The following is a 24,232-nucleotide window of genomic DNA, read 5'->3' on the forward strand; positions in this document are numbered from 1 at the left end:
TCCTCTGGCCTTCAGTGCTGGTTTGGGGCAGATGTTCTGGAGACAGTAGCCCTGGCTCCCCATCCCCAGCACAGAGAGACCCCACCACCTCCCCTCCCAGGACAATGCCATGTTTGGTGGGATCATCACATAGTTCATGCTTTCACTGAATGTTAGAACCATTTTGGGATGATGTACTTGGGAATCTGTTTTTTTAGGTTATATGGAAGGAGCAGTTTTCCTCTATAAATGAATGTTAGGGTCAGGGAGATAGCTCAGAGGGGCTGGATGGAGGCTTCATAGAGAGAGGCCTGGGTTCAAGCCCTGGGCACCATCAGGTATAACCCCCTAAACAGTGCCAGGCCCCTGTCTCCACTACAAGATGGTAAACCTTGATTTAAGCCATTTCAGTCTATGAAATGAATTTCAGTCTTTGTGGTCATACTCTACTTTGAAAGAATGCAGCAAATTTGTATTTTTGTTTTATAGCTGAAAATAGATGCAGAGGTCAGAGACAGTTGCCCAAGTTTACTGACTAATAAGTTCCAAGTTCTAGAGCAGCTTTCTAGTGAAGCAGGCACCAGGGAGGTACCTATCTTCCTTTCTCCACCCCCAAACACAGAGAACAGCAGCAAGGACATGGGAAATTGGTTGTTTCCTTGATGGTGGTTGCCGACTTAGCCAAAGTCCCCAGCATGGGTACCATTTGCTGCCCATCAGATGCCAGGTTCGGCCCAAAACTACATTCAAATTTTCAGGCTTTCCAGGAATTGCTTACTAGGAACAGTAATATTCAAAGTTGACTCTATACTTCCATAAAGCTTGATAGTGGACAAATCCATTCCAAGTTCTCTGTCTTAAAACCATCAGGTAGATATGGAAACCAAGATGTGGAGTAGCTACATTGGAGTCCTGTTGGAATCCAGACCTTCCTTTGTGCAGGGAAGGGTCTCATTCCTGTTTCTGGCCTTGAAACCCAGAACTAATGTATTTGTCTTGATCAGCCCTAGGAGAAAAGAAGTTGATGTTTTTACAGACACAGTCCAGGTCCTTTCTTGGTTGTTGTTTTTGGATCATATCTGGCTGTGCTCAGGAGCTACCTGAGGCTCTGCACTTAGGTGATGCTGGGGGGGGGGGGGTGGGCAGGGGGAGCAAATGGGATGGGTGCTGGGGATTGAATCCAGGTTGGTCCTGTGCAAGGCAGGCAAGAATCTTAACTGCTCTACTATCTCTCCAGCCCCAATCCAGGCCCTTTTCTCTCAGGAAATCTCTCCTATTCTATTTCCAACAGATGTGTCTAGTATCCGTAAATAACTACTTAGAAGAATCTGACTAAGCAGTTAGTTCCCAGTGGAGCAAGCACAGTGTTTGGCACTGTGGGGTCCATCTCAACAGACCTATTTTAGAGATATGGAAGCTGAGGCCTGAGGCTTTGGCAGAGCAGAGAGAGCCTCAGCGTTGTCTGAGTGCAAAGCTTGGCTCCTGACCACTTAATTAGCTATTACCTAATTTTTTTTCTCAGTTGAGTGAACTGTCTTTTGACCTCCGTCTGCTTCGCTGTTTATTTTCCTTGGCTTCCAACCATGGCATCATTTCTAATGCATGCTAATTCAGTCACTGATCTGGATGCATTTTTATGCCTTCACAACAAATCAGTAGTCTGTCATGTGCAATCCTGCTGCCTGCCCCCTCACCTGGCCAGCTAAGTCCACCGTGTCCTCCCCAACCTGTCTCTACCCCCACTGCTGTACTCCAAACCCCTCCCATGCTCTGAGAAACCCACCTTCTAGTAACTCTGGCATCAGATTCTTTTCTCTACCAATGATCTATACTCCCCCTTCTCAGGAAAAGGTGGATTTTCACCAACATTTACCATTCCACCCTAAACCCCCAGTCTCCATCTTCTATCATACTATTTGATTTTTGTTTTGTTTGGAGTTCACATCTGGTGGTGCTGTTCAGGGGTCACTCCTGGTGGTGTTAAGGGGACTGCAGGGGCTTCCTGCAGTTTTTCTGTAGTCATGCCGACCTTGGAATAAATTGGGTCAACAGCAAGGACATCACACAAGAAACAGATTCACTAGAGAAAGAGAATAGGGCTAGGAAGTTGAGCAGCCTCTTGGAATGAATTAGGTCAGTGAGCTCCCCTGTACCTCCCTCTATTTTTCTTATTAGCCAAAGTTAACAGAACAAAGGTAATTCACCTGAGGGGAGTAAATAAAACAAGTGCTTATGCTGATTAAGCCCTGGTGTTTTTTTTATTTTTACAAATCAAACTGGTGGATGGAGAAAAGGAAAAGCAGGGAGTTATCTAAGAATTAGCTACAGGTATCTATAGGGGGCCACATGTGGTGTCAAAAATTGGACCCTGGTTGGCTGCATACAGGACAACTACCTTAAACCTTGATTGTTCCTATCATTATTATTTTTAGGGTCTCCTCACCTAACATGTGAACTTTTTTCGTTTATTTTGGTTTTGGGCAACATCTTGCAGTACTCAGGGGTTATTCTTGGCTCTGCACTCAGGGATCATTCCTGGTGGGCTTAAGGGACCATCTGGGATACCAGGGACCAAACATGTTGGCTGCATTCAGGGCAAATGCTCTCATTGCTGTGTTATCTCTTCAGCCCTGAACTACTTTATATCCTCCTCTTCTAGGGGAGAGGTGGACTTTTCTTTCTTTCTTTCTTTCTTTCTTTCTTTCTTTCTTTCTTTCTTTCTTTCTTTCTTTCTTTCTTTCTTTCTTTCTTTCTTTCTTTCTTTCTTTCTTTCTTTCTTTCTTTCTTTCTTTCTTTCTTTCTTTCTTTCTTTCTTTCTTTCTTTCTTTCTTTCTTTCTTTCTTTCTTTCTTTCTTTCTTTCTTTCTCTCTCTCTCTCTCTCTCCCCCTCCCTCCCTCCCTCCCTCCCTTCCTTCCTTCCTTCCTTCCTTCCTTCCTTCCTTCCTTCCTTCCTCCCTCCCTCCCTCCCTCCCCCCCTCTCTCTCTCTCTCTCTCTCTCTTTCTCTCTCTCTTTCTTTTTTTTTTTTTTTTTGCTTTTTGGGCCACTCCCAGTGACGCTCAGGGATTACTCCTGGCTATGTGCTCAGAAATCGCTCCTGGCTTGGGGGACCATATGGGATGATGGGGGATCAAACCGGTTCGTCCTAGGTTATCTGCGTGCAAGGCAAACACCCTACCGCTGTGCCACCACTCTGGTCCCTCGATGGTTTATTTCTTGATAGAAAAGTTCTCCACATAGAGGGCACTATTTCTCTGCTGCCTCTTCCTGTCTAGTCCATGTCAATGGTAGCCTTCCTTTAAAGATTATTTTTGCTGTCAGTTGTTCAATAAAACCTTTTCGTGTTATTTTTATATTTATCCTCCACCCCCAGGAATTTTAGTGGTACTTGAAGTCTTGACCACCCAGACTGGTGCATGTTTGATCACCTAGTTCATTCTATTGCTTGTATATTAGTCTTACTCTTCATATTTCTAGTAACTATAGGGATAAGGGGAAATCACTTCCTTTTACAACACTTTGTCCTTGTACCATCCACAGTCCATTTCTCAGTGGATGATAAGATGGATACACCATCCGTCATGTTGCAGAAGGCAGATTTTCAGAGATGGTGGTATTTTTACTTAGGAAGACTCACAAATTCCCACCAGCTCCATCATAGTATAAGAAAGGAAGGAAAAGAGAGTGGTGCTTTTTGGAAAGGGAAGAATGTAAAGACCTCATTTGTCTCATGTTCTGTTTTCGGGACCTCAGCTGGTTAGTTGCAGCCTAGGAACTAGCATGTCTGTCATGTTCAGTAAAAGGCCACTCCATGATTCAACCACTCCAAACATGTCTTCAATCTCGTGGGTGACCAGTCTGGGCATGGCTCAGCGGGTCCCCCAGCTGAGTTACCCACATGTGGGCTCTTGACAGGAAGTTGAGGGCTAACTATTGGTGACTGGCCTCCACAGGAATGGCCTTGTGTCTCTGCTCCCCAGGGTCTCACCTTCAATCATTCAGACTTGCTCACATGGCTGCCAGCCACATTCAGAAGGACAGAGGCCAGGCTGAGAACAAGCGCAGCATCACTTTTGCCTCATTCAGTTGATCAGAGCAAACCATAGCTCCAGTCCATGTTTATTCCCAAACTGGGCAAAATCAATTCCTGTTTTAATTTTCTTTAGCAGAAAAAGACCAAATTTTACAGCATACACATGAAGAATTGACATAACTCTGAATTAATTATAAGGTAGAAAGGACAAATCAGAGATTTATGTCCCATGCTAAGGAGTGGGTAGGGTCTGGGAAGCCAAAAAAAAAAAAACAAAAGTGTGTGGGGGAAGAGGGATGTTGGAGGGGTCTCACATGACAAAGAGTGAGTGAATTTATGACAGTTTCTTACCTCTAGATGTTTTCCTTGCTGTGACAGAGGTTCTTTGTTGTTTTGTTTTTGAACAATCCTGGCTGTGCTTAGGGTTTATTCCTGGCTCTGCACTCAGGGATTGCTCCTGGCTGTGTTTGAAGGGTGCTGGGGACCAAAGTGGCATCAGCCACCTGCAAGACAATCACCTTCTGTACTGCACTATCTCTCTGGCATCTATAGAAGGGTTGTTTTTTTTTCTTTGGGGGGGAGGCAAGGCCTTGCTATGTTTTATAAATGGAATCTTATTGATTTGCTGTTAGTTTACAACAATATGTTGTTTTAGGTGGACTGCTTCACACCTCAACATGTGTCTAGAACCCACCTACCCTACCACTACAGTTCCAGTGCTCTTTCCTGTCAGATGTGAGTTTCAACTCATTCCCCCTCACCTCTCCAGTCGCCACCTTCTTTTTCAGGGTAAGAGAGAGCTTAGCCCCACTTTGCCAGTTCAGATCCAGCTCTTGATGGGAAGGGCTTGCAAGGCACATGACAGAGGGGGGAATCTTTGGGATCCTACAGACACTGTCAGTCTCCTGTACCCTTGAGTTCTTCAGACTCTCACACTACACCATGATGACAAGCATCATTATGGAAATGTCTGGCTAGCCAGAATGTTGGCAGAGTGATTTAAAGTGGCAAGTGTAGTCACTTTAAAGAAGAGATTCTTCCTGGGACAGATGGTCACCCCACTCTGGGACATGCTGGAAATTACCCGCTCCAGTTTTGAGGTTTTCTTTCTTTCTAGGCTCAACTTTCATACTGCCTGACATTCATACATGCAAGTCCCTCTCTCGCTGTTCCCACATTTCAGTTGTTGGATGTATTAATAGTATAGAATTAAAATTTTCTTTTCTTCCCATTGACTTGTGAACTTGATTGGTTTTGCAGGACATGTGCTTCCTGCTTTTGACAAGGGAGATATCCTGTCCGCTTGGCAGGTCACTGTAGGCACCTACATTTGCTCTTTATATGCTAGCTATAGTAGCAGAGTTTGCAAAGAAACCTGTCCATATTTATGTGACGTTCTTTCAACCTGCCGAAGAGAAGTGTGGCCAAGGGTCAGCTCAGGTGGAGATAAATAGGAAGTGGGAAATGATTAAAAAACTTTAGTGAACAATAATTGTAAAGCAACTTAAGGAAACTAAGTCCTTTTTCTTCTTAAAAGCAAGATTTTGAAATATTTCACTAATGTTGTAAGTATTCAGTTTGAATATAAGAAGCATCACCTCTAAAAGGAACACTTGTCACTATTGAGTTCCCCAAACTTGAGTTTTCTTTAGGATTTTGAAGGCAGTTCTTTCCCTATCCAGAGTGTAACTTGTGAAAAAGTCCCTGTTCTCCAACCAGTAGACCAGTAAATCGGTATAAGGGAATGTAGGCATTTAGAACCAAGCCCGTGTGGTCTGGAGCTGTGATCCTGGACCTCTTCTGTCTTAATGAGCTGTGTGAGTTTTAAGATCTATCAGCATAGGGAGTAAGATGTATACAGAGTTGCATACAGCCAACCCTGGTTTGATTCCCCAACATTGCACAGTCCCCCATATACCCACCAGGAGCAGCCCCAAGCACTGCTGGTATGTCCTTAAACCACTTTCCTTCATCAAATGTCACATCATTAGATACCTCTTTTGGGGGGTGGGTGGGTTTTGAGCCACATCCAGAGATGATGCTCAGGGGTTACTCCTGGTTCTTTGCTCAGAAATTGTTTCTGGCAGGGTTGGAGGACCATATGGATCATATGGAATACCATGGATCAAACCTGGGTTGGCTGTATGCAAGGCAAATGCTCTACCTGCTGCTCTTTTGCCGTGGGCCCACCTTATATTTCCTCATCAAAGGAAAGGGAAAGGAAAACAGTGACAACTTTCATTCACTTTTTCCTTTTAATGTAAATCCATTTTTTTCAGCACTAAAATCTCAAGTGAGGCCCCATTATACAAAATAGGTATAATATATATATTTTTTATTGTAATTTTGTTTTGGGTTCACATTTTTATTTTTAAAGTCTAGCAATCATAAAAAAAATGTAGTTGCTTTTAATGAGCAGAAGCCACAATATAAGTGTTTTGAGGAACTGAGTGTTGCAGCATCTAAGCATCTGTTATGTCTGTGATATTTTAAAATTGGTATTGCTGAGGGGAGTGTTATGCAGTACTACTCACAGGGAGCTAACTCAGGGGGGGTTGTGTGTGCTTAGAATGTTTGTTCAAGTCATCTCACGATTCCCCCAAACCCACAGCACCTCCAGGTATGACTTCTGTAAAAATAGATTTTTGTTATTGTTGTTTGGGGTCATATCTGGCAGTTCTCAGGGCTTACTTTTGACTCTGCCCTCAAGGATCACTCCTGTTGGGCTTCGAGGACTATATGGGATGCTGGAGATTGAATGTGGGTCAACTGTATGCAAGGCAAATGCCTTACCTGCCGTACTATTGCTCCAGCCCCTCAAATAAGATAATTTTAAAGTGCTGTTTGTGAGATGTTTTGGCAAATGAAAGAAACTTTTTAGTAATTTGTACTCTCTCATTCTGTTTATTTGGCTTCTTTCTGGAGAGGTGGTGGTGGTGGGGAGACAATAACAAGAACTTGTTTGCTCCGAAGTTGGCAGCGCTTTGCAACTACTCTCATTCCGTGTCATCATAAATAGCAGAAGAGAGTGTCTCAGACGTTTTTCATGCTCTGACGCCATCTGGATTTCTTATCAGCATCCTCACTTCTTCTCCATGAACTGTTTTTATTGAAATTTATTTACTCTCTCTACTTACTTGTGAGGGGACTGTCCTTATAGGGATTTACTCCAGAGTAATGGTGAGGATCAGAAAAATAAACCTGAGCAAACCCTCAACTCCCCCCTCCCCCAGCCCCTATGAAAAGATCAGGAAATAACTGAATGCAGTGTAGCCACATCTAGGCATAGGTTGATCTATCTGTTACTAAAACCAGAAGCTTTCCCCAAACAAACATTTCAACCTGCCAGCATCAGATTGAACATAGTGGTTCACCAGAGCATGGTGATGTCTGGAGAACTTGGGGGGGGGGGGGCTCGAGAGGTACTATACGGCAGTATCTTGCTAGTGGCTGACCAGTTTCAGTCAGTGCTATACATATGGTATCTGGAGCGCCTCCAGGAGTGATCCCTGAGTACAGCTGGGTGTGACCCCCAAAGAAACAAAAACATATGTTTATTTTTTGTCAAGATGGGTGTGCTATTAGTATCTAGTAGGTAGAGGCCAGGGGTGCTGCTAAGCTTTCTTAGCAGAGATTGTTGGTGATGCCAGAGAGATCTTAGGGCTGAAGGAACCTGATGGAAGGTGTGCACACATCCATCTGATGGGCGCACAGGCAACCAGATCAGACGTATCGGTCACAAATTTTTGCAGCTGTTCTTTTAGGAACCTGGGTTTCTAGAACTGCATCTAACTCTCTGGGAGCTGGAGGACATGCATGACTAACCCCAAACTGAGTCAGATCATCAACGTAAGACCCTATCTAGCATCTTGGGAAAGGTGGTGAAGTCATTTCATAGAAAGGTAAAGATGTCTTGGTTTAGCCAAAGCAGAAAGATAATATTGCTCACCCTCCCCCTTTTTTGGTTATTAATTACTTTATTTAAACACCATCATTTACCCCTTTTTAAGTAAAAGAATGGAAAGGGATGGCACCCATTCAATCAATTTAATTTTGATATACATTGTTCAAGTACTTGTCTTGGTACAAATGTTTCTGGGGACTGAAAAAAAGCAGGGTGTCTTTTGGGTTAATTTTCTACCTTTTCTATTTAGAACCAAAGGTTTGAGAAGTTAAAACCTGAGCAAACACAAGTGTTTCCCCTCTTTTTTTGATATGTCATACACTATTTACATTTTCCTAGTGTATAGTGAGTTTTATGTTGTTCTTGATATTGTCAGAATGAAGTCCAGGTATGATGTGCTTTGCGAATTTATATTATATTAGTATAGAGTTGGCTTTTAAAAAACTGTCCTACGATGTTCTTCTATAACCTGCTTGGACTAACAATGAAAATAATTTAAAAAAAATTAAGTCATATGTAATATGTGCTCTGACTAATGCTCTTAGAAGTTTTTTTGTTTTGCTGGTTTTAGCCACACCCAGTAGTGCTCAGGGATGACCCCTGGCCACACTCGGGGGACCAGATGTGGATATGATCCTGGGGTTGGCAGGATTCTAGGCAAGTGCCTTAATCCTTGGGCTGTCTTGATCTCATTTCTTCAAATATATTAGATCTTCTGAGAAGTTTGGTAAATTCCAGATATTGGGATGTGCTTCTAAGGCTCTCAATAGTTTATTTCTTTTTTTCTTATATATAGTTTTGCTTTATATATATATATATAAATATATATTTATATAAATTTATTTATATATATATATTTAATTTTATAAATGATAGAGAACTGAAACCTTTGGGAGAGAACCATAATGATAAAGTTTATATTACACCTTCCCAAAAAATCATAGTTACTGACTTAGTGAACAACACACCATTTAATGATTCTCCTGTGACTAACAAGGGTGCTCTTGAAGGAGGATTCCAGGAAGTAGCCTGCAAAAAAAGGACTGACAGAAGTGTTCAAAATAAACACCATTGAGCTGTAGCTGTAGCTCAGAGGATTAGAGCAGAGGTCCCAGAGCTGTCTTCAGCACGGCTCCCTGTTTAGCACTACTAGGGGCCCCCCAAAACTGGATCAAGTAAACTAAATGCTCTAGGGAGATACTTTGCTGGAAAGCCATAATGAAGGATTGATGGGACTCTCATTTTTCACAATTCTAATTCTGATGGTTTTCTCCCCAGAAGGTAAGATTTTAAACACATTCCTGGAGATTTATTTAGATTTTTTAGTCATGCTGGAGTCAGGTGATGATTCAGAGACCCCTTGTATTCATGCTGGTATGTAGGTAGGAAAGCTTTTGACTTTATCACTTCATTCTCATCTCCAAGCCAATGATCATCAGATTCAGGAAAAGCATTTGATTGCCTTGAATGGAAAATTTCAAAACTCAGACTTTGTTTAGCACAGGTAATGGTGAATCGGCAGCTGATGTCACTAATCTGTAGCCCAACATATTCTGTTCACTCAGCGGATATACTCTTAGTGGGTGGCAAGCATGATTGTAGGTTCTTGATATGTTCATGTGAGCACAAAGATTGCAGTCTTCCTAGCATCCCCACCTTGAGTTAGAAGGACAGACCCAAAAAATCCACTTAAGAAATAACTCAATTATATGACGTATGATTTGTCAGCTTGGGTGCCATATCAAAAGACCAACACTGGAACAACTTTCACAGTTCTGGCGCAACACTGTGAAAAACTGAGGTCTGGTTTTGCCTGTGGGCTCTGCCCATTGCCTGTAGATGACCACTGTGTTCCTGTCCACGTTTCATCTTTCTAGATATACTCCAATCCCTGATGTCTCTCTTCTAAGGACATATTCCTCATTTTGGATTAGGACCCACCCTCCCAACTTCATTGAGCCTGGTTACTCCCCATTCCCAAATATTATCTTAATGGGGGGGCACAGAGAGATAGATAGATTAGATAGATAGATAGATAGATAGATAGATAGAGATAGACAAATAGAAAGGAGAGAGAGACAGAATGGTGATTTTATGCTTCATGGTCGGTGTAGGGTTTATGGAGAAGGAGATCTTAACAGAAGTAAGTTCAAAGTCAAGTCATATTCTACTATTGTTTTAACATGGGGACAAGAGAGATGGGGCAGTAATATGGTGGAAAAAGACATAAGTTTCTAGCCTTCTTGGTAGTAGAACTAAATAAATATTACATCAGCCTTCTAGGTCCAGTGTGCAAAAGTGCTGCATGAACTTGGGAATAACTTGGGTTCTCAGTAGGTCCATGGGTCTCACTAGGGATTTTGGCCATTGGAGCCAGTGGTTCATGGCAAAGGCCTGGGGATGCAGAGCTGTTCAGACCCTATAGTGCCAGCATACCCAAGCCACCCCAGCAATGCTCAGGGTCACACAAATTAGTGTTTGGGGGCCTCAAAAGCTGCACCTGGTGATGATGCATGAGGGCCACTTTGTGATGCCAGCAATTAAACCCAGGACAGGTGCTTGCTAGGCATGTGCCCTACCTGCTGTACTGTCTCTCGGCCCTTTTTTTTCCTTCTTTCAGTAGGGTCCACACATGGCTAAGCTTGATCCCTATCATCACTGATGCTTAGAGCCACCAGGGCTGTCTGGATTCAGCCCAGCAGGAGTTGGAGGCCACTTTGGCCATTCCTACCTGTGCTGGGTGTATGTGCTGGGTGGCTTTTGATGCTGGGGATCAGACTTGGAGTTCTGCACATGCTGAAATGCGTTCTGATGCTTGAGCTCTGTCCTCCCTGAGGAGGAATGTACATTCCTAAAGGGTTTGAGATGGGAAGAAAGGATATTATTCTCAAGTATTAGTTAGGGCAGATGGTGGGCAAGGGATGGTAGGTTTGGGGGATTTGCTTTCACTCTTATTCGATTTGATAAGCAGGAAAAGGCTCATTCCAAAGAATGTTATTACTTAGAACTCTGTAAGGATGAGTTCTTCTCTCAAAAGAAAGATACCCAATGTAACCAACCTAAAGTACTGACTGTGTGGCCCTTCCAAGCAAGCAAACTGCTTGAGACAGTTTTGAAGGTGACTGCATAGAAGAGGCTGCTTTTCTGCCTTCTTTGTCTCTTCCACTCTTCATTCCCCTTTGCAGTGGGCAGAGGGGCTGGAACTTGTAATGGTATCTCCAAGCCACAGAATTTATCTATAATAGGCCCTTCCCTAACTCAACCACAAATTACCTTGCCAACCAACCAGCTTAAAAATGGAAAAAGGGCAGGCATGGAAATGCTGGTAAGATGTGCTTAAACTTTGGAGTTTCCATCATCCCAGTCCCTGTGAGTTTCTTCCTCCTGATAAGCCCCTTGTGGTTCTGTGAGATGCTAAGTTTTGGGAATGTGGGTGAAGGGCTATGTGGGAATTCTTGGAACCATCGCTGCCACTTCTCCCTAAGTCTCAAATTAGTCCCAAATTGAGACTTTTCTTTGAAAAAGGCCCTCCATGGCCTCAGAGATGACTTGGCTCCAGGCATGATTCAGAAAACCAGTACCAGATGCATGCCTCACATTCTGAGGCAGTTGTGTTGGGCCCTAGAAGAAGGTGGGCATAGTTGCCTTCTGTACAGGACATGGTTGACATTCTCCATTGTCACCTAACCATACCATTGCAAGGTATGCCCGTGAGTTGTCCATGACTCCTGTGTCTATTCCCAAACTTATGGGAGAATGATTTCCTTAAAGTATTTGTTTTATCAAAGGATTAGGTCAGGGAGCCTAAAAAGAGGATGAGAACAGAGGCACGAGACAGTTGGGAGAGATAGCCCTTCTTCAGATCTGTGGCGCTCGACAGATTCTTCATAGTCCTCCACTCACAGTGTTGTGCTTCTGTGCCAAGTCTCTGTCTGTTTTGATCAGATGTGGGACCTTTTGCTCTTAGCCCAGTGAGACTGTGCATTTCATACTTCATTAAGTCCAGGGCTGGGGGGGCAACTGAGATGGGAAGTGACCTCTATATATGTATGTGTATATAATCCCTTTCTTTTTATTGACAGCTGCAAATCAGAAGGAGCCCATGAATTTTCATTTTCAAGTGAAAGAGGAGCCCAAGGAAGACGAGACCCTCAGTACCACTTTGCCTCGACCCAGTTATGTGTTTAGTCCAGAGTCAGATGTTCCAGCCCCCAGCCTTGCTGAGGAGACAACACTGAAGACTGAGGATGGAAAAGGGAATGTGCTAAGGCGGGATATGTCAGTCAAAGCAGCATCAGAACTTCTCATGAAACTATCAGGTGCGTAATTTATTCTAAAATATTCACATTTTGATCAGTTTCATTCGCAAACCCACTGGACCACTTCCTGTGTACATTGATGCTATGGTGAAGTCTGGAGTGATGGGATCACTGGGCTTGAATTCCTGATGTGTATGGATGTGTCTTCTTGTGGATCTTAGCTGGGACCTTGTTGGATTAAATATGATCTCCTGAATGTGGCTGCCAACTGTGGGAAAGCATCACTGCTTTCGTTGTTGTTATTGTTTTTTGGTTCACACCTGGCAATGCTCAGGGGCTACTCCTGGCTCTACGCTCAAAAGTCGACCCTGTCAGGCTCAGGGGACCATATGGGATGCCTGGATTCGAACCACCGTCCTTCTGCATGCACGGCAAATGCCTTACCTCCATGCTATCTCTCCATGCTATCACTGCTTTCTACGAAGATATGGGTCATCATTTCAATCGAACAATATTCAGGGCACTTGTGGTAATTGATCCAAATATCTATTCTTTCTAAGGAGAGGACCTTGCATTTGTGTGTGTGTTTATATTATATTCTTTAAGAACCATTCAAAATATTTTTCTTAACTTAATAAGTACTTATTGATGGCACTTGAAGAAGTAATTATAATAGAGTAGCAGTGAGATTTTTATGAATAGATAATTTCAGAATGAAGTGTCATATTAATTAATCAATCTGGAGTTCTAAAAATGAAGGGATAATTTTTTTTATTAGTCTCCACATGTTAACAGCATAGCCTACCAAATGATGGGGAAGATACATTGCAATTGGAAATTTGTGAACTTTGGATTATTTCCCATTCATTCTCCTACTTACCACCAATCCTTTTGGAAGGAGTAAAACCTCAGTGATTTGAAAATATGACTTTCAGGAGGTAGAAGTTAAAGAGCCACTAATAATAGTAGTTGCTAAGTTGACTAGTGTTTAAAAGAAATTTATAGAATCTGTATTCAAAATGCTAATGTGAACTGAAAGCTGTTTTCTGTATGTGTCTTGTGCCTGGCAAATGAAGGCAAGAAATGCATTAGGGAGACTCCTTCCCTGTAATTTAATTAGCAGTTCTGACTGCATTTCTGGTTGACTAGTAGGTTGGAAAGTAAGAAATGAATAGTGATTTACTTAGGATCATTATAACAGAGCAGTTGAAATTCCTGTATTTGCCAGTTGGTGGGGTTAAGCATTCTTTTCCTTACTATTAATTCAAAACACATGAGAACTTCAGGGGAATGTGATTTGTTACAGATAATGCATAAAACAGTGATGACATACTTATCATGGGCCCGTATTGTACATTTTGTAGTGATAGTACAACTTCTGCTTTGCAGATCTAGCAAGATTGTACTGATTGCAGAAAGATGAGCATTTTTAAACTGTTTAAAGCAGAATATTTTGATATGGTTGAACCCTTTCTCTCAACGTCCAATGATTGCACTAACAGAGTGATCTGTGTCTATTGTTTTATGAATTGATGCCAACATACCTTTGTTGCCTTCCTTTCAGATGAGCCTTCCTGTACCCATCACTAGTTTTGACAATGCTTTGTCCTCTTCTCTAAGGTCAATTAATTCTGAACCAGAGTTTGCTGGGCAGCTAGTGTTATGAGTAGAAAAAACTGGGTCTCATAAATGTTATATACAAAAGTGAAATTTCAGTGAGAGTTCTTTAAAGAAAGAATTTTTATCTGATAATGCAACCTGACACTGATAAAGGGAATCACTTTCCTGCTCATTAGTGTAGACTAAGGCTCTGCAGCCATGCACATTGGTTCATTTTCGTGGACACCAAGGGTCCTTTTAAGGGTCGAGGTTGAGTTTAGTAAGTCCCTGGATCGTAGTTGAATATATTTACAAAGGTTGCCCAGCTTTGTGTTGTGGAAAGGAAAGCAGATTCCAAGACTGAGATAACTGTTTCTCTTGCCCTAAAAAGTTCCTCCACCATTCTGTGTGCATGAGGCTTAGAGCCAAGAAACAGACAGGTCTGACCTGTCTATAACTGTGTTATAGGTTTGGTTGCAAGTGATACACCATACAAGGATCAAGTTCATTCTCAAGTGATTGAGCTTAGAACTTGGCCTTCTATGCTCTTGCTTACTTCAAGAAGGTCAAGCTTGGAAACTTCTTCATTGCTAAGATCTGGCACTTAAAGAGCAATTTCTTCTCATTTTCATATGCCAGACAGACTTGCTCATTGTTGGGTTTCGTTTAAAGTTGCTGATCACAGGGCTGGAGTGGTGGCACAAACAGTATGTGTTTGCCTCGCACGCCCTAACCTAGGACAACCGCGGTTTGATCACTGGTCCCCCGAGCCAGGAGCTATTTCTGAGCGCATAGCCAGAGGTACCCCTGAGCGTCACCAGGTGTGGCCCAGTATCAAAAAAACAAACAAACAAACAAACAAACAAACAAAAAGTTGCTGATCACAGATTACAGATCATTGTGCTGGGGAAATGGCAGAAAACCTTTCCTCCTGTTGCCAATTTTAATGTTCCTGCCCCGAAAAACGTTCAAGTAAAGTATGTGTGTATCTTCAGAGCCCCATTTTCCTTGACGTTTCCTGTCCTGCTAAAGAGAGGAGCATGTATCATTGTCCAAAACGTGTGATTTGTCAGGCTGTTCCTGGGTCACTTTGGCAATTACCCCCAACCCTGGCTGCAGCCGTTCCTGTGAATGGGGCTCCCTGTGCCCCCGGCCTCACTGCTCATTTGCAGTCTTCTGTCGTGCTGGGGAAAATCCTGCTGGTCGGGAAGCCCGGAAGGAGGGAGTGTGGCCTGTGCATTATCTGGCATTTCCCCTTCTTTTCTTTTAGACCTGAGAATCAGCTCAGAGAAGGAATGAAAGGAGTTTTTTTTTTACCCTCTTAAATTTTTCCTGGAGATTAGAAGCCACAATATAGGCCCATTCAGTCTTCTGATTGGCTCCTTCATTTATACTTTTAAGTGAATGGATGTTAACTCCTTCCTGATGGGTGATGTTGGTCACGTGGCCAAGCCAAGCATCATGTGACATGTTTCTCTGCAGAGAACCCTCTCTCTGGAGGTCTATTGTTTTTGCAGTGACATTTGTGTTTTTTGGGGAAAGAAAGCCAGAGAAGTTAGAAAGGAGGCTACATTTTGTGTTAACTCCGTATTTGGGAAAAGAAAATTGTCTTTCTTCTTTATCTGAAATCCTGTTTTCATTGTTAATTGGGAGGTCATAAGCCTAATAGTTGGGCCCCTTCAGCTGATGAGCGTAAGGAAAGCAACCCATCATGGAGAACCGCTTAATGCCTGTGACTATCTGTTGTTCTGTGAGACAAGGCAGCCAAAATAATCAGTTTCCTTGCTGCTGTGGGTAGAGCTGCCAAAGATAATCCCCAGAAGTCTGAGTTGAGGGAGGTTAGGATCCTGAGGTTCAGATATTTGGTAAGGGAACTAAATCCACTATTAAAACTCTGATTTTGCACTGCCCGGCCAACTCAGAAGTTTCTAGAACAGATGAGCTATCACAGATGTGATAGGATGCTAAGAGACAGGACCTTCTCTCTGTTCTTTCTCTGCTGTGCTGGCAACACTCCAGGAGATAAAGACATCCTTCTCCTCTCACAGGGGACTCATAGGTGTGCATTGGGGTAAAAGTAGGTAGGTGTGTGGTTGGACCCAGAGAAGCAGTTTAAAAAGTCATTTTAAAATATGACTCTTATAGAGAGCTGGAAGGTGGGAGTGATTCAGGAACATTAATGGAAAATGGAACATTAGAATATATATATATATATGTATGTATATGTATGTATAGTTCCAATTTTTAATCTGATGTCTATCAATTTGGGCTAACATGCTAATAGTCTATTAACACATTTCAAAATATATATATATATATTTGTTTTTTGGTTTTGGGGTCACACCTGATGGTGCTCAGGGGTTACTCCTGGCTCTGTGCTCAGAAGTCGCACCTGGCAAGCACAGGGGACCATATGGGATGCCGGGATTTGAACCACTTTCCCTCCTGGATCAGCTGCTTGCAAGGCTAACGCCTTACTGCTGCGCTTTCTCTCTGGCCCCGCACAGTTCAATATTTATATTCTGAAATGATCACAACCATAAGTGCCATCTGTTACCACAAACTCATCAATTTATTGTTTGTCTATGAGAAGAACTTTTAAGGCCCACTGTTGTAGCTACTTTCAGAAGAGCATCATTAACTGTAGCCACTATGTGGTGCATGGCGATTCTGTACTTATAACCAATAAATCACTTTATAAATTTATAACCTCTGATCACTTGCACTGCCTTCATTTTGCCCTACCCTTTCTTAGACCTCCATGTACATTTGTTCTCTACATCTGTCAGCTTGTTGTCATTATTTTAAATTTCATGTATAAATGAGTTCATTTAGTATTTTTTTTTCTTCTACTCTTCTACTACTTCTACTTTCTACTTCTATTACTGTTTCACTTGTAAGTCGACCCCAAATGACAAGGTCCCCTTCTCTTTTGGTGGTTGAATTATGCCTTGTTATCTGTGCAATGAAAAGTCCATGAGCTCTGTTTCCATTTATGCCTAACTTAGCTCATAGCAGTGGTGCCAGCCATCTGTGCTCTGTAGCTGGTCATGTGTACTAAGTCCTACCTTCTAAGAGTGATTACTTTCTCAGACTCATTCAGATGCAGTTGCCTCACACATAACACCCTTTTCAGAGTGGCCATGCGTAGTGAAGAAACTTGAAGACCTTCCGTTGAAACATGTTGGTATTTTTCGTATTTCTGTGTTCAGAGAAGGAAATCAAATGGGTTTACATTCATCTCTAACTACTACTCACTTCTCCCTGGCTGGACTTGGAGAGAAATAGAACTTATTGCTATTTCTTAGAGAGGCGACCTGGCAGACCCTGGACTACACAGAGACTGGGACTCCAGGAAGTAGCTCACTTAGGGAAGGCTTGAGCTTGGAGATGCTTAGAAGCAGATGAACTGAGGTAAGATGAAGTTGAAGTTCAACCTCTGATGAACTGAAGCCGAGGCCCCTAAAGATGGATACTTTTTAAGCAGCTTTAATCAGAAAGAGTGCTTTGGGTAGTAAATCAATCTTCCTTCAATCAGCAGGGGCAAGAGAGGGGAATTAGATAAAAGACCAGGGTGGATTTATGGATCCTGTCAGCAGGGATCCCTGGCCTCTATGGAAACCCAGGACTATACAGCCAAAGGAGGCCCAAGCCGTCCTTTCTCTCCACCTCACCTCTCCATAAGCATAAAAGGGGTGGTTTTTATTCCTTAGTGCCCATGGTGAAAAATGAACAGAATGGACAGAGAAATGTCTTGTCCCAAGTTTCCAGTCCAGCTCTGCATTGGGACCTTCCATGGCTAGACTGAAAGGTACATTGGGCAGGCCTGGCTGTTCATCTAGAGGGGTACCCAGGAGGGGAAAGGAATTTTGAGAAATGTATCTGGGAAGTGTGACAGGGGAGACATACTGTATCGGCCCTGCTCTTTGCGGAGTAGACTGTGGTCATTGCTGCTGTGTGTTTGCTCTGGGGGCAATGCCCTTGACCATCTCTGGTAGAGTCTCAAGAAGACCTGCCTTGCCTCACCAGCCCCAGTTCTGGAGATGCTGAGTCAGAACACCCACAGAATCTACAGGCAGAATCTACAGGCTGGACAGAAAGGGAAGTGGGAACCTGCCAAGTCTTGAGCTGTGCTGGACCTTGTTGAAAGGCAGGTTGGAGCCCAACTCCCAGGATTTCTGAAGAAATATATATATATATTTCATTACTTAAACACCACATTTACAAGGTTGTTCATAATACAGTTTTTCCCCCCACAGATACAAAGTTCATGATTGTGTTTCAGTCCTACAGTGTCCAACATCCTTCACCAGTGCACATTTCCTGCCACCAGTGTCCCCAGTTTCCCTTCCATCTACCCCTGCGTGCAATTGGGCAGACAACTTTTTTCTTTTGTCTGTCTGTCTGTCTGTCTGTCTGTCTGTCTGTCTGTCTGTCTGTCTGTCTGTCTCTTACTGAAGGGTATCACACCTATCCTTTCAGCACTTAATTCTTGTCCAAAGCGATCATTTCTAACTCCTGGAAGTGATCTTGATGGAGAAATTTTGAGAAACACTGTGTTGAAAAAAATGGGTGAGTTGGGAAAATACTTTTGATCCATTTGGAAAGCTCTAAATTGAGGTTCTCTGGAAACAAAGCTCTGTTAAACGTACATTTTTTTTAAAGAACCTTCTCTGTTCACTAGAGTGTCTGTTAAATTTATTATGAAATAATGATACCTGAGAAGTTTTATTTCAGAAGGGCTTATGTTCCTAATCAAGAGAGCACTGGCTGCTGTGAGTCCCAGCTAATACTTACCAGTATTTTCAGTGTTTTTTTCTCCCATTAATTGTCACTATATAACCCGAACAGTGATGGAACTTTTTTACAAGGAGAAACATCCCCCCCCCCTCAGACACACACACACACACACACATCACAACTACCTCTCTCAACATCATATCGAAAACCGTGTCAGAGATATGACCTAGATTTTAAGGAATTCCTGGAGAACTTTGCAGTTTCAGTTGAGCAGTTTTTCAGAGCTAACACTGTTCACTGTTCTGTTTGGTCTGTGGCCATTGGAAGATAGTTGTTTATCAAACTTTATCTGCAGTGAGACTAATAAAATTATCTGCCAGATGATAGGTAGTTGGTTTCGTTTTATCATCATGTCACCTTGTGTTTGTCGGCTGCAAATTTACAAGTTCTGTAATTAAGGGAGAAAGAGAAGACAAGAAAGGCCCAGATACTTAGTGCTCAGCGAGCCTTTTGGCTTAGAGGAGGCTGAAAGAAAATCTCACGCCTTCGGTGAACAGGTGGACCTGGTCTGTGAAGGAGAGTAATTGAGAAGTGTCAGCAGGGAAAGTATCTTGTTCAGATATTCTACTAATACCAGCTCTTTATCGCATTGTCGGAGACCTGGTAATGACGAGTAAAACAGACTAAAATGCCTGTAAATGCTGGGATCTAATTGGTATGCAGTTAAATAGTACTTTCGCCTCCCAATTCAGTTGATTTTGAGCACCTGGAAAGACATTTTTAAATGTTTTCTTTTTTTTTTTTTTTTTTTTTTTTTGGTTTTTGGGCCACACCCTGTGACGCTCAGGGGTTACTCCTGGCTATGCGCTCAGAAGTTGCTCCTGGCTTCTTGGGGGACCATATGGGACGCCGGGGGATCAAACCGCGGTCCGTCCTAGGCTAGCACAGGCAAGGCAGGCATCTTACCTCCAGCGCCACCGCCCGGCCCCTTTAAATGTTTTCTTAATAAAAAAAAACCTTTCAGATTTTTGTTTTAGAGGAGAAATTTTAGACTAAAAATTTCTAAAATTATTGGGCCTGCTTGCCGCTCCTCCCCCCCATCTTCAGAAAAAAATAATCACTCAATGTCCTCTTGAGAAATCTACCTTACACAGAAAATACCCACCACCACCACCACCTTTTACCCCTAGCCTGGGTGGTCCAATAATCTCTTTGGAAAGCATGTTTCTAGACTGACTTTTTTCTTTAAACTACCATCCCACTCTTCTTTTCTTTTCTTTTCTTTTCTTTTCTTTTCTTTTCTTTTCTTTTTTTAAAAATTGTTTTTATTCACCACGGACTACAAAGTTATTCATGATCCAGTGGTCGGCAACCTTTTTTTTCAACTGAGCCAAATCTTGCCAAAACCACGATTGAAATTTATTTTGAGAGCCACACAGTGCGCGCACTGACAGAGGCTAGGAGCAGAGTCCTGACTCCTAGAGCTGCCGCTCAACACACAGAAGAGCCAAATTTAAAGTGTAAAGAGACACACGTGGCTCGAGAGCCATAGGTTGCCGACCACTGATATAGGCAAACAATGTTCCAATACCGATTCCTTCACAAATGCCCTTTTCCCTCCACCAATGCCCTCCCTCCTCCATTTTCTTTCCTACATACCCACCAGACTGTCTCTATGACAGGCACTTTTTTTTTTTTTTTAATTTTGGCACTGTGGTTTAGGGTGCTGTAACTAATGGGGTTTTCACTCATAACCCTTCACCACCATTCTGCAGCCCCTCCTCCCAGCTGACCACTTTCCTCTTACAATGTCACTGTGTTTTCACACTTCCCATGTATGCTTCCTACAGAAGACCAGTTCTCATGGTCTTTGTTTCTGTTGCCTTTAGCTATCTTTAAAAGCATCTTTATTGAAGGTCTAACTCACATCCTGTAAAATGGATCCACTTAAGAATGTGCAACTCACAATCCCAGAGTCTAAATAAAATTGGATGAAAAAAATAAACAAGAGCATGCGAAATTTCAAACAAAGCAAACAGTGCAAGCCTGCAAAACCCAATAGTTGTTGTGTATTCACAGTGTTGTGCAGTCATTGTTTCATCTGAAGAAAATTAAAAATTTTAATTTCTCTTCCAAAATACTTTATGACTGTTAACATTCACACCTTGGTTCAAATCACAGCCCTGCCCCTAGCCAATTTCTGCCTCACTCAGTTTCCCTATTCTCGCTACGCTTAGAGAAATGAGGTCATGTCTGTGTGGTCTTTTGGAACTGACTTCTTCCATCTCACATAGTGCTCCCAAAGTCCATCTGTGTTGTCCAGTATACCATTAGTGCTTTCTTCTTTTATATGGCTGAGCAATATTCTAATGGGTGTTATTGGAATGGTGCTAACAATGATACCATGCAAATTTTTATGCATAATATAAACTGGATATGCCACATTTTATTCACCCGAAGAGGAAATATGGGTGTTGGCCAACTCTTGATCTGCTGTCAACATTCATGGGCAAGTTTCTTAGTGGGCATATATTTTGCCTCACTTGAAAGTATATCTAGGAATGGAATTATTTCTTATTGAGGTTGAGTGGTAACTCTGTCTTTCATGTTTTGAGGGCTTATCAAACTGTTTTCCAGAACAACTGTACCGCCTTACCTCATCACTCATGATGCATGAGAGTCCTAGTTCCTTCACATCCTTGCCAAAACTTGAACAGTCTTTTTTATTATTACCATCAGCCTGGGTGTGAACTACCATTTCATTGTGGTCTTAATTTGTATTCCCTGGTGACTAGTAGTGTTGAGCTTATTTTTGTGTACATCTATAAAAATTTCCCCTCTTTTTAATTGAATTGTTTGGCCTTGTCATATTAATACTATTATGGGCAGCCCCACCCAGCCATGCCCAGGGGACAATGATGCTGTGCTGTGCCAGGGATGGAGCTCACGGTTGCACGAACTCTTGAGCCTCATCCTTAGCTCTGACTTCTATGTCTTTTTAGTCTTAAGTTGTAAAAATTCCTTAATGTATTTCCCTCTTTTACAAGTAACAGTACATTTTCCATCATTCCAAAATGTGGATTAAATTTTAGACTTGTTTAATATTAAAATGAAAGTCTGTAGTTTTCGCTTAGCACAATATTTAGTTTCCAGATATAAAGTTTATGAAGTCTAATTTATTGACTACCTTTATCATGGCAATGACTTCCTTTGATTTCTCTATTTGTCATGACCAGGAATATTTTTGCATGTGCATTTGAAATGGCTAATTGCTTTATTATTGTTGTTGGTGGTGGAGGTTTTTTAAACAAAACAACTTCTAGTGAGCATGCCCAGCTGTGGGCCCCTAGTGGATCATTTCCTCACACCATATAGCTTTTAACCAAGAGTCAGGATATCCCATAGTCAGGATCCATAGTCCCTTCCCATGGTCAGGAAGCTGCATTCGTCAATAAAGACTCAGATGCCTTCTTTCTTTCTTTTACTGCTTGAAAATTCTGCCAACTGGAAAAGTTTAGAGTGTAATGACTGTATAGGAACAGATCACTAAAAGAAGGTTGAAAATATGACATGTTTAGATGCTGAGATAATGCTTTTCTTGAAGGGCTCAGTCTGAGTGACTGCTGGGGAGATCCAGTTGTGATTGACCTGACCACATAGACAGGCCCAGGACTGAAGTCGCTGTTGGGAACTCTTGGAGAGCTTGTGTCTATATTCTCCCAGCCAGAACAGAGAAATTTCTTCCACCAGCCTCTCCCGGCAGCCATCACATTCTGCCCTCCTCTTTGACTGGTAACCCCTGGGCTTATTTTTGTCTGTAAGCCTTTGAGCCTCCACACTTCAGGGTGGCTGGCTTCCCCTGCCTTCTACATTGTGGCCTGTGACTCTCAGAAACCAAGCTCTAAAGGTCTCTCTCTCTCTCTTTCTCTCTCTCTCTCTCTCTCTCTCTCTCTCTCTCTCTCTCTCTCTCTCTCTCTCTCTCTCTCTCTCTCTCTCTCTCTCTCTCTCTCTCTCTCTCTCTCTCTCTCTCTCCTCTCACTCTTATTTATCATCATTGGCCCATAGCCAACTTGCATGGGTGGATGTAATCATGGACGTTTGCATTGACTCCTGGTCCCTGGACCCAGGCAGGGACTCTGGCATGAATTTCACAGCCTCACCTTCATGAGAGTTTCTGATGCTATGTAACCACATGGGAAGAAGTTGGAATTGACAAAAGTAGGATTGAGGGGAGGGCAAAAGATCAGGGGTCTTTGTGCAAAAGGCACCAGGCAGGCCTTTCAGCCCTCTTGATCCACTGAGTAAAGCCAATGAGGGCACCTAGAATAGGTGCATTTGGGATATGGTGTTCCCTACGCCCCCATATTTCTGAGTCCTTTTCTGTTTTCTTGTTAAAACTAATATTGATACCATATTATCCATCGCCCAGAGAGGCCATTAGCCAGCACCATTGGGTGAAGAGGAATCTAAGAAGAAGCTTAGTTTTCTGGGAAGTCCCCCTGCTTTGTGGCTACAGATATTTGAGTAGCAGGTCAAACACTGGGCTTGTGTTTTCACTCAGGACATATCTCCCAGCTGGGGAGAGGTGATGGCCTCAGTCCCACATTGTCATCTCTCATACCCTCTCGTCCCTCCCCATCCTCTCCTTAACCTTTCAGGCTGTCATTCCCCACAGTTAGGATGACTGTTTTACTAATCTTTATTTTCTGTCATGGTCATGCTGACCTTTCTGTGGAAGGGAACCCCTTAGGGAATCTACCCTGGACTCTGTGGGTGCTGGCCACAGTTATGTCAGCCAGGACTGTGGGATATATGTGAGTGTAAGACCCACAGTAACCAATGATAGAAGATGTTGCACCAGGAGACCCTTAGCTCTCTACCAGAGTATGCTGTGTTCTTTATGAAGGAAACTGCTCAGCCAGTTCTCTGCTGACCCCTTGTACATCCTCCCCACTTTGAACCATCCGATGTTGTATTGAGAGTTTACTTCCTGTTTCCTAAGTCAAGGGCAGCTGCTGGATTTGTGCCCACTTCCTGGTTTCCCATGGCCTTTCCTATATTGTGTCCTTTATCTTCATCACAGAGAAGTGGAAGAGACACATGACACCACATACAAACACACATTTTATCTTTGGTCCCACATCAGATGCTGAGGGACGCTATTGAAGAATCAGTTAGAGATGTGGGCTTTAGTTCTCACCACTGCTGTCTGGACCCCCACAAAATAACCCTTGTCTTTACCTTATATATGTCCCTGTTACAGCCCTCCAAGATTTTTATTGCTTCTATGGGTGGGTACATTTTTGGGTACACCATAACCGGAAGTTCTTTTGGTCCATGCCATGTTGCAAAAGTACATTTAATAGTGCCTGAAGTCCAAAGGAAGAAAGGTCCTTAGCACAGCCCCAGGAGTCATGAGGCCCAACAAGTCATCGCTACCTTGTGGGCCAGCACTGCCCAGCGCCCTCCTGCCTCCGTCTTTGTTTGGACATTCTTGGTGGGACTTGGAACTTGGAAATGGTTGGTACTGATTTAGTCAACATATTGAGTGATAGATAATACTTTTATTTTCCTGAGTCTTTCAAAAGCCATGTTCATGAATACAGCTGGGAAGTTAGAGGATGATGGAATCAAGACAGGTGGTTGTCTCGTTTAAGTTACTTGCACCACAACTTTTATACCCTCTTTGTCCCATCTTAGTAGAGTTTAAGCTCTTTTCTC

General features: G+C 42.7%; 1 protein-coding gene across 2 annotated transcripts in view; it reads left to right on the forward strand.

Annotated features, from left to right (window-relative positions):
• ZNF827 (zinc finger protein 827) overlaps positions 1-24,232 on the forward strand; it is a 174,523-nt gene that overhangs the window by 61,573 nt on the left and 88,718 nt on the right. For both annotated transcript variants that reach the window (XM_049769979.1, XM_049769980.1), the window contains exon 5: positions 11,996-12,232. In XM_049769979.1, the coding sequence (XP_049625936.1) occupies positions 11,996-12,232 (237 nt within the window). The remainder of the gene's footprint in view (positions 1-11,995; positions 12,233-24,232) is intronic.

This window comes from Suncus etruscus, chromosome 3 (assembly GCF_024139225.1).
Source record: "Suncus etruscus isolate mSunEtr1 chromosome 3, mSunEtr1.pri.cur, whole genome shotgun sequence".
Taxonomy (NCBI): domain Eukaryota; kingdom Metazoa; phylum Chordata; class Mammalia; order Eulipotyphla; family Soricidae; genus Suncus; species Suncus etruscus.